The following is a 15,971-nucleotide window of genomic DNA, read 5'->3' on the forward strand; positions in this document are numbered from 1 at the left end:
ATTTTTTTTTTAAATATGAATCCATTTTGGTGTTACAGGAAGTCTCTTTTTTCAAACCAAATGTTTAATTTTTTTCTTTCTTATGTTGCTTCTTTGTGCAAATACCAGTCTCTGGCAGCGTGGTTTAAAATAAATAAAATAACTTCCAATGCTACTCTTAACTATTATATTGAGCTTACCTATGAAATTTGTACATCAAGCTTTCCTACAGATGTCGATATTATTGAGCATTATAGCTTTGAATTAGTTGATCCGATTCTAAGTGCAACGGGAAGTGGATGAAAATGTTCATTACGCTTCTAAGAATGAAGTAGAAGACTCATTCAAAATTATTATCTTTAAACGAATGATCACTATAAGGCTTGGAATAAATTATAATCTTTTTTTACTAAAAATAAGAAAAAAAATTAAAATTCCAAACCCTAATTTAGGTTTCACTATACCTATTTATATTATACTAACTTGAATTCTCCATAAGTCGAACTTTTTCTTTGCAAAATAATACTTCGAGTTATAAAAGTTTGACTGTATTTAAAAATTAAAAATAAATAAATAATAAGTAAAAAAATAAAATTAAAAGTAAATAAAGAAAAATAAATTAATTAAATATATAATGACAGGCACTATCCCGTTACTGTAAATAAATTTATACGAGTATGTAATCAGTCACATTCTGTTAAGATAAATGTCAAAAAAAAAGAAGATAATCATTCTTTGGAAAAAGTTTCAATCTGGTATCACTCTGATCACATCACTCAAAAACTGTTGGTCAATCCATACAATTTGTCATTGGTCAACACAAACTTTTTAATCTCTACTTTTTAAAGTAGATGGAAAGCACACAACCACCTCTAAGAAATGAGATAAGAAGATCTGAGCTTTCAAACTGTGAAGAACTTCCGGTTGAAATCACTTTTCAGTAAAGAGGATATATAGCAAATCAGTAACTACTTTACAAAATGCTTGATTTTCAATCATTTATTGTCAGTGAATAGTTAAATACTTTGCATTACCCACTCATTTACATAAGATAACATCGTTGTTATTCCACCATATAGTAAAAATAGTAAAAATTAATAAACTATAATTGTCCCTTGGCTGTCAATGAAAATGTTAACCTTAAACGAATTATTGACGTAGTTTGTACTTAACAATCATGTCTATATATTATATCTTTATCTATTTTAAAGTTTGAAAAGCTCACTTTTCGCAAGAATATAGTAAAAATCTGATTTAAAAGATTGTAAGCATAAATTTAGAAAACAGTGAGGTTTTCTAATTCCATTCCATCTATTCATACAACTGAAGTCAATCATTTTGTTTTATTCAGAAAATGTTTTGATATTTTGATATCTAACAAATTTAAAACGTCACTTTTATATGGTTGTGTAGCGTTTAGCAAAGCTTCAAACACTACTATTCACTAGTTAGAAATTGCACAAAGCCAGGCTCTGAGAAGACTTTTCAAAGTTCCATGGTACATTAGGACGAATGACATCCTCAGGGACATCAAGATTGATCCCATCAAAAAATGAATAAAAAATAGAGCCCTGAAATTATTTGCGAAATCTGATAGACTTACCAACACCGCGGTATCAAATTTCAGAATGGTTACAGGCTCTTCGGGGAGGTATGCAGATCTGAGGTCAATTATTGCTTAGTCTGATGAAGTGATAAACAATAATCTAGTCAAGGCGCAAAGAGGGGTTTTGAAGAAACCTCGAGTTAAAAAAGAGTATAAGTGCCTAAGTGCACTAGCTCAAAACTGCTTCAATATAATAATAAAGACTTATAGAAATCATATTAAAACCTATATAACATTTAAAACATATATTTATTTTAAAACATATTGCTATCTTAAACTGCAGAGATATGTTGTCTTTGAAGCTAACAGTTTTGAGTGCTTTCTTCCAAGTCTATCTATTTACTATATACACTAGTATTACTATTATATATCTATATTATATATATATATATCTTTGACGAAATGAAATAGTGTAATCTCTCCTGTAATTTGTCCTCCAAATTTAAACGCTACGCAATTCTGGAAATTCTATAGTAGTTGTTTGCCTTATCTATAAAAAATTGATAAGAAAAAGTAAACTTTCCTATTGTTTTTAAATTAAATTTAACACTTTCAACTATTTTTAGATAACATGTTAGTAGAAATAATTAAGATCCATGGTATATGGTAATGCTACTTGTCATTTCATAGTGAACTTCAGTTATGACGTCAAAACAGAAAGGTGTAAGAACTGGTTTTATCTTGTATGAGGAACATATTCAATAGAAAACAGCCGGATATATCAGATTTACACTAAAACCTGATATCTCGAGGACTAAACACTATTGTCGCATCTGAGCCTACTTGAACTCAAATAATAGTTTGCTGTGATACCACGGATTAGGGTTACTCATACGTAAAACGACCGCAGGATCACTTGTATGGACAAGTGAAAGTTATTGAACGTATAATGCAGTGGAAAAATTACTCTAAATATCAAAATTTACTAAAACTCACTGCGTCCAGGAATTCGGAGTGGTATTAATATAATTATATTTATTTATGAATTATATTTATTTCGCCGAATCCACTAGGACATATAGTAAAAGAATCCAATCATTAAGCATCTTTCGAGCATCTTTCTTTTAAATATAATTTTAATTTTGTTTACTAAACCTATCAACATTTTTGAAATTTTTAATATTTAATTATAATAAATTATTTTTAATATTCACATATACACAAAATTATATAAATAATAATAAAAACTACTTTTGTCATTTAATAATTATTTAATTATTTAATTTTTTTTTATAATTTAGTTGTAATTTAAATATTAATAGATAAGGTTGAGTATTTTTTAATTAACGGAAAATGTAAATAAAAAAATTAATGAGTAATTTAAAAATTTTCACGATATCAATTTGTATCTCTGGAACTTTTTTAAACAAAGGTATGATATCTTGAAAATCATTGGTGATTGTTAGTAAAATTTTGAACTATTCAATTATTATCTTGACCAAATTACATATTCATTTTCGATATCCGTAAATTAGAAAAAAATATATTAAACTATATTCAAATCATAAAAAAAGATTTATAACAATTAATAATATTTTTAGATATAACACATATAAACCATACTTCAATGCTGTAAATATGAGCACAGCTAAGATAGGTGGCAAAATTGCTTGGGAGACCCAAGTTAGAATTACCGTTGTTACCTCCGTATATTATTCCTGTTGAATCATTTTGTTTTTCAGTTAAAGCTAAGGAGATCCGACAAGTACACTTACATTATCTCTGCCAGTCCAGTCAAGAAACGGTGTTCAAAGTTTATAAGTGCTCTTATCTTTAGTCTTTCTGGGTTCCTGGTCATAGGGATATTGCGGGTAACTGTAGGGCGGATGAACTTGCCAAGACTGGGGCTCTTCTCCCTGGTATTCACTTATTAAAAATTGGCGTTCCACTTGCAACAGCTAAACTGGCAATTCAAGAAAAATATCTAAGCATTGCCAAGCAACAATGGGCAAGTGAGCCCAGTTGTCACATTTCTAGGTTGATTTGGATAAAAACTTGGATAAAAAATGTACGAGGCAGCTGCTCCAACTAAAGAGAGATATGCTCAGGACTACGGTATCGGTGCTGACAGGTCACTGCTTAATAGGGAGGCATGCTATGAGACTAGGTCTTCCTTATAATGACCTTTGTCGCGGTTGTGGCTCTGAGGACGAGGAAACTGTATTTCATCTCATTTGTCAGTACCCATCTTTAGCCAAAAGAAGATCAAAAATCTTGGGGGCCCCTTTTCTGACCGATCTGACGAAACTGTCATCCTACAATGTGAAGGACCTGGCCAGATTCATAGAGCTGTCGGGTTGGTTTTTCTTCACCTAATGGGGGAGTCGTTGCCTCTCTGTTGGGCGTTGGTCGTATACTGATCACCTTATCTATATGAACATTGCTTTTTCCATGTGGTGCCACAGCCGGCCATTATTTGTGCTCAAGTGGGTTTTCTTGGTAAACAAGGCCGCCACTCAACCTACCTATCTAGTTTTTTCTCTTTACAATTCCAGTTGGTACACAAACTGTAGGTGAAGTAGCACACTTTCATTATCTCTGCCATGTCAGTGAAGACACGATGTCCAAAGCAATGAAATGATCTTGTCTGTAGGCTTACTATAGGCTTACCGTTACTATAGGGGTATCAGCTCAACGGCACAGTGGCTCTTTAGAACCCCAGTTAGTACACGAACTGTGGGTTTGGTGATGGGATGTCTGACAAGCACACTTTCATTATCTCTGCCATGTCAGTGAAGACACGATGTCCAAAGCATTGAAATAATCATGTCCGTAGTCTTTTGCATCGACGTATAACTCGATTGATGGATTTTTAAACAAACAATATTTCAGAAATTCTGAAGACATCCAAAAATGGATATTGGATAGATAGATACAATAGGTGAGCAATTTTTGATAGGATCAAAATATATCACCCATCCAGTATATATGTAAATGTAATATTAAATATATATTAAAATTTATCGTATATATATATATTTATTTTTCATCGTAGTTAGCATTGAAATATGAAGAATTTCTATACTTTGAAAATTAAGTTTTTATAATAAAAATTTAAATTTAAAGTTCTTTTTTTTTGAAAATCCAAACTAAAAAAAATATGCCAAATACTGGTTTTATTTCAATCGGTAATTATTTACGGATATTTTATATTTTATTGTTGTACTACATGGATGTAACATGCGGTGTCCTACTGAATGTTGCAAATGTACTTTGGCAAATAGTCCTGATATGGTTTTATTATGTAATTTACAAGATACCAAAATCTATTTTAAGGGCTGGGTACATAAATCGGAAATGCATGAATATAACTCTTAGCAAAGTGAATCTGAATTTGCAGTCGACATATCTTAACATATTACGGTGTCTTTTAGAACCGAAGGACGAAGCAGACCTTGAAATGGAAAAATTTTGCCAAATATGCGAAAAGCTAAGTAATACGGAACCGCAGACACATGAAAAAGAAACTCAAGCTAATTTCGATGGACTCGTTTTAACAGAAAGTATTCAAATTTTAAATTATACCACAAGTAATCCCCTGCAGTCACCTCAGCACTCGGTTTTGGTTATTAAGAAAGAGAATACTCCAATTAATGACAAAACATCTACAGTATCCATTAGTACGATAATAGAACCACTAGAGTTGCCAGAACAAAGACTACCAGTTTTTGTACCGCCACCACCACCACCGCCCCCACCTCCGCCGCCAACAATTTCATTAAAAAAGGAACAATTTGCACAGATTTGTACAATAACAAAGAGCGTTTCATATTCTGTCACACAGGAAAATGACCCTGTGCAAAATAATGAAATATTAACCTTAAAGCCTTTGTTCTGGACTCCGATCATTAACAGTCAGTCGGAGGATGCTTGGTACAAGAGAAAGAAAGGAATATGGAATGAAGTCAAAGAAATAAAAATTGATAACTATAATGAATTCGTTCAATTGTTTTCAGTCCGTAATCATATTTCGAAAAAGAAAACTCCAACGAAAAATATGCCATCTGGCTGTCTCACTTGCGAACGTGGTAGACTTATATCGATAGTTTCCCGTTTTTTTAAAAATAAAATGCATGGTCTGAAAAAGGCCTTATATGAATTGGACTTCTCTGTAATGACCATCGAAGACCTGCAAAAGATCAATAATATAAAAGCAACAAATGTGGAAATAAATTTAATTAAAAAGGCAGCCGGTGATAACATTCCATTAAATGAGGCTGAGCGATTTCTGCTTGATATATCAGAAGTTCCACAATCCTATGATCGCATATTCTGCTTAATTTTTAAAGAAGAATGCTTCGAAGTATCTAAGCCTTTATTACACAAACTAAACGAAATGTGTAGAATATGTCGCTTTCTTCTCACTAACAATGGGCTCAAAACTATATTTTCAATCATTTTAACGTTGGGTAATCTAATGAACTGCGGTAATACAATTCGAGGACGTGCCAAAGGATTTCAATTTGATATTCTGTCGACACTTAATGACATCAGATCTGAAAAGGCACAAATCACATTACTACAGTTTATAATACGTACCTACATACAACGTTGCCTTAAAAATGGCAAGACATTGAATGAAATAAAAATGCCGGTACCGGATTATATGGACGTGAAAACTGTTGCAGAAATTGAACTTGAAGATTTTAAAATAGAAGTAGATGCTCTCAATGATCAGTTAAGAGGTAAGTGATAGTTTCTGTTTTTCCTATTTAAGGCTTAGTTTTTTCCATTTTTGAAAAAAGCTTGCAAAAAAGTGCTAGAAAGAGTCACTTTAAATACATCCAGCAATCCTATTGAACCTTTCAAGAGTGTTATGAAGAAAGCACTACGAAACACCAAAACAGATATTGAAAATTTGTATAATAAACTAGACGAGTGCCGTAATATATTCGATGATACCAAACAGTTTTACTATTACACTTCGAAGCAGCGAAGTACAAACAAAACCGATTTAAAAGACTTTTTAGAAGTTTGGATAATTTTCACAAAACATTTTAAAACCAATTGGGTCAAAGAAATTCGTCTAGCCACTAGTGAGGGATAAACATTGAGTTCATTTTATTGAAGGAGATCCAAGGCTTCAATATTTTCTGAACCTTAAAGCTCACTTTTAAGCTCAGCAAATAATAATTTAAAAAATATTTAACTGTTATCTTTGAAAATAAATTAAAGTAAATAATTTTAAAGAAACAGCTTTATGGTCATTTATATTATTTAATTAAGATAATCTATTGAACCTCAAAGCATTGATCGTCGAACCCGATCAATGCTTTGAGGTGGACATCATAAGGCAATGGTAAGTAACAAAACAGATCGGGAAGTTTCTCAGTGAAGGTGGCTAAATAAAATACTTCATCTGCTACTGCCCAGCATATGCTTCTTGCATATAGTTCAGATTGTTATGTTACGAAGCTGTGAGCATCTTCTTAAACTCATTAACGACACGCAAAATTGAACGTAGAATAACCTCTTCTTCCATTTCTGTTTTCTTTTTTTGTACTTCCAATTTCTTCACTTATGAGTCCTCGATCATAGTGCCATCGTATGTAAGACGTGAAACGCAAAGAATGTGGTTTATATATTTTTTATTTATTTTTACTTAATCCTTGGGAAGATGTATCTGAGGTTTACACGGTACATGAATAAGGTCGGGATGGGTTTAAGATACTTCGAATGGTTATACAAAACGACAACTATCTTTTAAGCAGAAATATATGTTATTGATAGATATATTTACTTAAACTTAATATAGTATTACCGAAATCATAATTTAGCCATCTTCCCTTATAGCTAACATAAATAGCCGTCATTTGGCCGTCCAGTAGATGAAATGTCATCGGTGTCTGTATGACCACGTTTGAATTCGGCATACCAATAACAAATGCTTCTTTTTGATGGAGCAGAGTCCGAATAATGTTTTTCAAGCCATTCCTGGCATTGAACAGTATTTTTTTTCATTAAAAAACAATAAAAAACAAATCAGCACACGGAATTGCTTTGAAATTATTTTTTTTTGAAAACTCAAAAGTAGCGTCACTTAAAGCACTGTAACTTGTAAACAAATGGTCGGATTAACACAAAGGTTGCCACTTTCGAAAAAAAATATTTATTTAATATTAGTGCCGCCATCTATGTGTCAGTCACACACATTATTGAACGACGTGTTAAATAGCCATTCTTTGTTTATAAGCCCTGAACTGTTTGTGGTGTGACAAGAGATAATCCGTATTTTTATATTATGAAAGATGAAAAATAAAACAGACGATTATATGAGGACAACTTTCAATAATTACAACCTATATATAACCAAAAAAAATAATAGAATAGAGTGCCTTAACACACTCTAAATTTATTTAAAATCTATAAATAACTCCAATAACTCTGAGGTTTAGTAAAATGATCTCACCACATATTTGTTTTATTATATGTAAATATTTCAGTAAGTGCTAAATTTGGGGTGATTATATCTAGGACAGTCTTTGACTGCTACACATCTCTAAATGAGTTGTCAACGCAGTTCAATATTTGTCTACTCTGTGTTCTTGGTCACAGCGATATTTTCTTCAATTGCAAACTAAACGAGTTAGCCAGACGGGGTATACTTCAGGAAATCACTTAGAACATCTAAAAAGTCTGGGCATATCGTTGACATCGTACAAACTGTCAGTACTGAGTTTTTCCATTGCCGAATTTTTTTAAAAAAAATTGAAAAACGTTATGCAGGCAACTGTATGTAATTTGGACACGCTCCAATAAAATAAAGTCAAACTCATTGAGATGCCACGTAGAGATCAACACCAATTTTGTAGGTGGTTTACTTATAGGTCACTACATTTTAGATAACATACGTACCGCAATTGTGGAGAGGTCAATGTGCTTCCTATATGCTTTATTTCTGTCCAGCGGCGCATACTGACCAACTTTCTACGTTATAAAGATGATTCAAATAAGAAAAGATGAAATCTATATCCTTTCCAGTATCCCCTCTACTCTAATCTCGAGAATTCATTATATGAACTTTGTTGTTGGAACAAAATGTTATATTTATTATTTAATTATTAGCCGTAAATATCGTTACTATCTTTAACTAACCACCACTGAATTCGAAATATTTATAGATTTGAATAAATTGTAAATATTTCTTATTAAAATTGTCTGGCAAAATATTTACTTTTCATAATCAAATCGTAAATTTTGTCATTTCACATATAAAAAAACTTAAAAAATTAATTAAAATATATTTGTTATTATTCTTTTTGTTCAAAAGGTTTTATTGAGATTTATTAGCACATTTCGTTTATTCGTGGTTAGCATCAATTATCTTAAATTCATAACAAATATTTATTCAAACAAACTTATAAACGTGAAAATATGTAGATACTTTTCGATTTTTAGTTTAGCAATAATAAATATGCGAAGATTGCACCTAGTTTTATATAAAACAATATACTTTCTTTGTTAAATTAATTTTTTTGTACACTTTTTGTTATATACTTTATTATTCTTTTTATACTCAAAATAGTAGTAGGCGTTCTTTTTCGTAATCTACTTCCAAAGAAACACTCGCTTACTTAAAAAGCAAACAGATGGGTAAAGTAGCTACATCAACTAATACATGTTATCCGATTATCTGAAATGACTTATCTGTCTGTGTAGTCCCTTTTGGGAGCGGTGAACGACAATTGCTCGACAAACTTGATGAGTGGCTCCGGGAAGTGATCCGACCGTTCTTGTGCCCGTTCTTTTGGTTATCACATCAACTAGTTCAGATACAACTAAATGTTGCTACTATTAAATCATGTTTATAAAATAAATATATAAATTAAACGGTTTATAAATTAACTTCATCAATTAAGAAGTGACAATTATTTCCGTTTTGCGTATTTGGTCTTAATCCATTGAAAGATTAAAATCACATTTTTCTTCTTGTAATTGTTCTTTTCCACGTCATTTTGTACTATTCACGGTATCGTCTATTTAGTAGAAATCTTCACAACGCTGACTGCGTGGTTGTACTTTGCTACAGATTCATTAGCTGTAATTCATGGCTGTAAAGAAAACCAGCTATCAGTCAGAAGCCAAATATTGTGCGTACTCTATGACACTTTCATTAGTCATCATGTCTGTTACTGACATTACACAATCACTCCGATCCTGGCATGTTACGATCGGAGTGTAAGAAAAGTATTAGCCATACATAGTGCAATTAGGCGATATATTCGGCACGCAGCTTGAGGGCCTAAAGTCAAGTTATATACATATATATTTATGGGTAATAAGACAATATATTTTTTAAATTAATGTAATTAGCTGTAAGTTTCACCAAAATTAAAATTCTGATTAATAGTCTGTAATCCGGCTATATGTGAATTCACTGTTTTATGTCGTTGTGACCGAGAATCCAGATTAGACAAATATTGAACTGACAAATATATTTATGGGTAATGAGACGAAATATTTTAAATTAATGTAATTAGCTGTAAGTTTCACCAGAATTAAAATTCTGATTAATGGTCTGTAATCCGGCTATATTATATGTGAATTCACTGTTGTTTGTGTTATATATCTAAAAAGTGTGTTTTAGCTATATTGTTCACATTACTTCGAAACAAAAATAACTATAATTTTAAATAGAAGTGATATTTAACTGAATTTTCTTTACGCAAAAAATATTCAGTTTTTGTGATTTTTCCAATATATCAATATATCTGATATATTGCAAATCTTTGAGACAACGCAGAGGAAAAAATATACGCCAACCTTTGCTGATAAAACTCGGATGCAAGGAATAGCGATGTTATTTAAAATTTTGTGTCTATTAGACATAAAAAATATATTTCATTCTAAAAAAAATTTATAAATAATAAACAAAATTATTATTTTATATAAATGGTATTTAAGAACTCAATAAGTAAATTTTTTGACTATCTCTATAATTTTATAGAGAAAATATGTAAAATCGATTTTAAGCGAATTATACTTATCTCGTAGTTACTGCCATATTATAATAAAACTATCGCTTTCATACTATATATTTAATGAAAGTCTCGTTTCTTCTTCCTCATATTTTCATTATCATAGTATGAGTCATTTTTATTCATTAAATTACAAATTTTTTTGTTTGAATTCATTATTTACATAAATGTGTAGTTTTTTTTATCGTAAAAATCTTCAAACCGACAACTGTCAAAAATATATTAAGCATATTTTAACTAATAATTCAGCGTAAGCAATTCAGCAACACTACAGAGCTGTCAAAAAATAAGAAAAGTGAAAAATATCTTTAGAAAATAATTTTTAATTTGCGTTTGCAAATGCAAATTATCTTTTAAATTAATTTCTCATTTGCATAAAAATTTTTTCAAAATTGAAGACACAATCCAGTCATGTCATGTTAGCCTAAACCTGATTATTCATATATTGAAATATTTGTTACAAATCAATAAAAACTTCAATAATGTTAATATTCTTATTTATCCACATTCAAAAGAATTATTTGTTCTTTAATACTTCAAACTATTTGAACTCGTTTTGTTCGAATATACTCTAATTCGAACATCTTTTTGTTACTCGAAATATATTGTAAAACTGCTTTACATTTCATTTTATTTTATACAAATACATATAACATCAACTGCTATGGCACCATAATGACTATTTCTTTATTTAAACAAAATGGTTGGTAGAAATAAAAACATATGATTTACTAGATTTTCACTTAAAAGCGTTCCCGTATTTTCTGTGTAAATTAGTTTTCTAATAGATGATTTGCGATTTTATTCTCAGGGACCTCAAGATTGATCCGATCAAAAACTACATAAAGGATAGAGCCCTGAATTTATTTACGAAAACTGACAGACTTACCAACACCGCGTTATCGGATCTCAGAATGGTTACAGACTCGTCGGGGAGGTATGCAGATCTGAGGTCAATTATTGCTTAGTCTGATGAAGTGATAAACAATAACCCAGTCAAGGCGTAGAGAGGGGTTTTGAAGATACTTCGCAGTTAATAGAGAGTAAAAGCGACAACATAATAATTGATTATTTTTACCTGGAAAATACGGAAACAGAATAAAGAATGCCTTACCAAAGAAAGGTATTTGTGATATGTTCAAGTATGAAAATACTACACGAATGCCGAAATGAAAATTTGAAGTTTCCCATTGTTATCGTCGTGAAGTCGTGCAAGTATGTCCAACCCCAGTTCAATCCTGAAAATGTATTGTTGACTGTAATTATATTTATTACTTAAATGCAAAATAAAAAATGTAATAGTATACCTTAACTAGAACCATTGCAAAAAAGAAATTGTGTTTGAACTATAAATTCTTTATATTTCCTAATAATATCAGTCAGTGTTATTCAAATATTCAAACACCATAAATTTTCATTTATTATTGTGAATTGTAGCATATTCAGCGGGACCAAAGAACAACTGAAGTGAACAATTATTATTTAAATATAACTTCAATAATAATTTACATATAATACATAAAAGGCAACAATTCATTTTGTTTAAGTTAACAGCAATTGTATTTTTTCATACTTATTTCCTTCTTTCCCTGAGACAAGTTTTACTATTGGAAGTATATATGCAAACGCTTCGTTCGAAACTTTGTTGTAAAAACCAGTATTTCATTTTTTTTTGAAAGGGCAATGATAAGCATTTTTATCTTATATATTTAAATTAATTTATTTTTTTATAACTTAAATAATATGCTCATATGATTTTAACGGATGACTGGAATCTTGCAACATATTTCCAGTGAACATTCACTATAGACTGATTTTGAATTTGTCTGCGCTGAAATTTAAGCTGCAAAATTTTTTGCGAGTACAATATAACTCTGAAGATTTTAAGAGCATTGTTGTTGCTTCACATGTTTTCTTTCGTAAGTTGGCAATATTTTTCACCATTCTGAAACAAAAAATATGGCTATGGTAGAAAAATGCTTTTATTACACTGTTTTTATATATATTTCATGTATATATTATATACATATTTTTAAATATTAAAAAAAAAAAAACAAAGTAGGTTTATATCATTATTCATAGGTTATTAGAAATTTTATTGTATCATATTATATATCATACTGTATACACATTGCTTAAAATGAAATAAAATTTATTTTAAAAAATATTAAAATTAAACCAAACGAAATGTGGTTTTAATAAAAGATATCATGTTGTTTTCAGAGAGTTCAACAGAAAATCTACTGATCAACATCATATATATATATTAAATTTAGATCCCAAAGATGTTTAGATTCATAATATATGAAAATATATATTGCTAATCCACTTCAAGGTAAATACTTCAATTGTAATTAATTTCAAATTACTCTATTCTATATACTTAGTTTTTTACTGTTGGGTGACCGGCTTTACAAAATTAATCTATTGTGAATGCAAATGTCAAAAAAGTATAAAATTGTTTGAAGAAAATTTTTAATGTTTTGATTTTAAAATCATAAACAAAAAAACTATCACTTACATTCCTTGAAAATATATTTAGAAAAGTTTTATAAAGTTATGTCTGAAGAACCTAAACATTTCGAGGCACTTATTTTACCAATTGTTTACGATATAATTAGGGGGTAAGTCTGCCAAAAAAACGCTACGTCATTTTTAATCAAAATATTTTTTTTTATTTATGTTGACTTATATTTTCAAAACAAACGCAAAATCTTATGCAACGTATTGTTTCTTAAAAATTTTAGTGTAGAAAAAGATCCCATTGAAATTTCTGCTAAACAAAAGGAATCACAGGAGTGCAGTCAAAAGGTAACATGTGCCATTGCAACATTCTTAAGCACATATTTAATAATTTAATTTAATTTTTTATTTTAGATTTTGGAACTGCAAAAGCGGGTAGAAGCCGCTAGAGCATACGTAAATCAGCTACCTGGAATTGAATACAATAAAGAAGAACAACTACAACAATTGGAGTTGGTTAAAAAGCAGCTAAAGTTGGAGAAGGAGATTTTACATAAATACAAGGATATTCAGTTTTAAAAGCCAACATGGTTCTACGCTTGCTCCTGCGCTACTTGGCCAACAATGAACAACTAATTGAGCGAATGGCAGAAAGTTATCCCATGCGCCGTGCAGCACAGATTGTTGTCTCCATGACTTATCGTTTTAAAAATATTGCACAAGAGCGTGGTCTGCATGACATGAGCCCGGAACGCTTTAAGTACGAATATTTATTTAAACATTTAAGTTACGTTTAAATTTTATAATCCAAACAAATGCTTTACATAGATGGCTCCATATAAAAAGGGCATGAAAAGCGTTTTTTTATAGTAACGAAACAGTCGATAGCAAATATTTAACTTTTACGTTTTTGTTAATGATTTTTATTTATGTTATATTTCTACATTATGTTTAATATTCACTTATATAAATTCCTTTACAGATCGTTTATGGAATATTTTAGGAACAATTTGAAGCAGGAAATCGAAGGAGCTAAACAAGAACTGAAGAAAAAGCCATAATAAGCAGAACTGATAGAAATGTGAAATTTTCGCGGGAATTTTACAACAAATATAAACAAGCATCTACTGAAAATAAAAGTATATTTGTTAAAAATTAATGCAAAATTAATTTTACTAATAAAAATTATAATTTGTGCAAATGTTCTAATTACAATACTGTGTTTTTGTTGATATATCCATCACAAAAATATTTGATGTTGTTTCATATGAATATTAGGTTAGGTTAGGGTGCCATGAGCTTTGGAGCACACGGCTGCTGCTATATTTGGCAAAAACTATATAACTAGAAACGGAAACTATATTTAGCACTATTAAGCTTAAGACTATAAATATAAGAAGAATAAATATTAAGAATATAAATATGTGAAGAACGGCTACTTTAATCTTTCGCAATATACACATATGTACATGAATTTTGTACATAGAAGCTAAGCCCCACCCGGCATTTTATGAAATTAAAATATGATTAAATATTCATAATTGCACTCACACATTTTCTAATCAAAAATGATTCTTTTGTCGGAAGAAAATGGTAACCTACCCGCGACTCTTTTTGAAGACTTTTTTATAACCCGGTTCTCTAATCAGACTCATTTTCGAGTCGTATTTGCAATCATTTGCGAGTCTTCTTATAATAAATCATATCCTAAGCCTTAGCATGACTCATTTTTGAGTCTTCTTTTAATCACACATAAAAAAAATAATCAGTTTTTAATCATCAAAAGTGCTCGAATAAGACTAAGGAAGGTGATTTATATTAAAACAATCTTTCAAATGCTGGGTTGGGTTATTTAGTTCACATTGGTCTTTTTGTAACAAATTTAAGACGAAACCAGCATGTCTTCTGTAAGAATAGAACGACGTTAATCTATTAAATACAATTCGTATTATCTTCGAGCAGTCAAATAAGTTTAGAGCTGCCATCTAGGTAGTCTTCCTAGATTTCAAAAAAGCCTTTGACAGAGCCGACCATACACTTGGGCAGCACTCTCCAAAAGGGTGATGTCAGAAAAGATTATAAACTTTCTGAAGGAACTGTACAAGAATACTGTGTCGCGTGTTTCGACATCAAAACGGGTTTGTCACAAGGGTGTATACTGTCACGATTGCTTTTCATTCTCATTGATATTCTCAGCAGAGCATTAAAAAATACCGGGTATATTCGATGAGGATTGTTTGCGTATTCACAAGATCTAGAATTCTTCAATGTTATTCTGCTCAAATCACATACTTGAGGAATGACAGCAGATTATATACGCCATAAGCGAACAAGCAGAGTCTGCCGATTTAAGGATAAGTACAGAAAAAATAAAAAGCATGGCAAGCGGATGCAACAGAGTTCAAAATGTAAAGTTGCATGTAAATGGTAGACAAGAAATTAAATCTGTAAACTCTTCTACCTACCTGGGAAGCAAATAAGAGTTGATGCTTGTATCAACAAAGCGAATGCCGCATTTGGTGCACTTAACAAAATATGGCGGTCCACTGAGCTCAGAAGGTAGACCAAACTGCGAATCTTTAACACAAATGTCAAATCTATCTTGTAATACGGCTGTGAAACATGGAAGCACTCCAGACATATAGAGAGAAAGATGCAAATGTCAACAGGAGTCTACGTAAAAGTCTAAAATATGGTGGCCAGAATAACAAATGAACGTCTGCTGAACCAAAACACTCGAACAGCAGCACAAATTGAAATAAAAATAAGAGAGTGAAAGTGGTTAGGCTTCGACAACCGAGAAATTACATGGCGAGAGAAGCTTTGGTATGGAATCCACAAGATAGCAGAAGAGTGCGTCAGCGAAAATGTGGAGAAGAACGGTTCAAAAGTAGGTTAGCTGAAGCACGATATACATGGAATCAGATCTATAGAGAAGTACTAAA

At 30.8% G+C, this 15,971-nt stretch overlaps 3 protein-coding genes across 4 annotated transcripts; all 3 read left to right on the forward strand.

Annotated features, from left to right (window-relative positions):
• The first annotated feature begins 4,653 nt into the window (after positions 1 to 4,653).
• On the forward strand, positions 4,654 to 6,731 carry LOC119685244 (protein cappuccino-like). 2 transcript variants are annotated; one of them, XM_038099480.1, is made up of 3 exons: positions 4,654 to 4,713; positions 4,862 to 6,270; positions 6,331 to 6,731. In XM_038099480.1, exons 2-3 carry the CDS (start codon positions 4,887 to 4,889, stop codon positions 6,630 to 6,632), a joined length of 1,686 nt encoding a protein of 561 aa, XP_037955408.1. In that variant the 5' UTR covers positions 4,654 to 4,713; positions 4,862 to 4,886; the 3' UTR covers positions 6,633 to 6,731. The 2 variants fall into 2 exon arrangements, with proteins under 2 accessions (XP_037955408.1, XP_037955407.1); XM_038099479.1 differs by having other exon boundaries at positions 4,668 to 6,270.
• Positions 6,732 to 12,729: 5,998 nt separating this feature from the next.
• Positions 12,730 to 14,139, forward strand: LOC119679942 (mediator of RNA polymerase II transcription subunit 9). The gene is made up of 5 exons (XM_038092538.1): positions 12,730 to 12,898; positions 12,951 to 13,187; positions 13,311 to 13,374; positions 13,441 to 13,786; positions 14,009 to 14,139. The coding sequence occupies exons 2-4, from the start codon at positions 13,123 to 13,125 to the stop codon at positions 13,603 to 13,605; spliced, it is 294 nt and encodes a 97-aa protein (XP_037948466.1). The 5' UTR covers positions 12,730 to 12,898; positions 12,951 to 13,122; the 3' UTR covers positions 13,606 to 13,786; positions 14,009 to 14,139.
• On the forward strand, positions 13,590 to 14,104 carry LOC119679943 (protein NCBP2AS2 homolog). Its single transcript, XM_038092539.1, has 2 exons — positions 13,590 to 13,786; positions 14,009 to 14,104. The coding sequence occupies exons 1-2, from the start codon at positions 13,614 to 13,616 to the stop codon at positions 14,085 to 14,087; spliced, it is 252 nt and encodes an 83-aa protein (XP_037948467.1). The 5' UTR covers positions 13,590 to 13,613; the 3' UTR covers positions 14,088 to 14,104.
• Positions 14,140 to 15,971: the final 1,832 nt, after the last annotated feature.

The sequence above is a fragment of the Teleopsis dalmanni genome, chromosome 2 (assembly GCF_002237135.1).
Source record: "Teleopsis dalmanni isolate 2A chromosome 2, ASM223713v2, whole genome shotgun sequence".
Classification (NCBI taxonomy): domain Eukaryota; kingdom Metazoa; phylum Arthropoda; class Insecta; order Diptera; family Diopsidae; genus Teleopsis; species Teleopsis dalmanni.

Coding starts and splice junctions, on each gene's coding strand:
- LOC119679942 (XM_038092538.1), top strand. CDS start 13,123: ATGTCTGAAGAACCTAAACATTTCGAGGCACTTATTTTACCAATTGTT. Junction 13,188..13,310: donor GTTTACGATATAATTAGGGG/GTAAGTCTGCCA, acceptor TAAAAATTTTAG/TGTAGAAAAAGATCCCATTG. Junction 13,375..13,440: donor CACAGGAGTGCAGTCAAAAG/GTAACATGTGCC, acceptor TTTTTATTTTAG/ATTTTGGAACTGCAAAAGCG.
- LOC119679943 (XM_038092539.1), top strand. CDS start 13,614: ATGGTTCTACGCTTGCTCCTGCGCTACTTGGCCAACAATGAACAACTA. Junction 13,787..14,008: donor ATGAGCCCGGAACGCTTTAA/GTACGAATATTT, acceptor ATTCCTTTACAG/ATCGTTTATGGAATATTTTA.
- LOC119685244 (XM_038099479.1), top strand. CDS start 4,686: ATGCCAAATACTGGTTTTATTTCAATCGGTAATTATTTACGGATATTT. Junction 6,271..6,330: donor TCTCAATGATCAGTTAAGAG/GTAAGTGATAGT, acceptor TTTTGAAAAAAG/CTTGCAAAAAAGTGCTAGAA.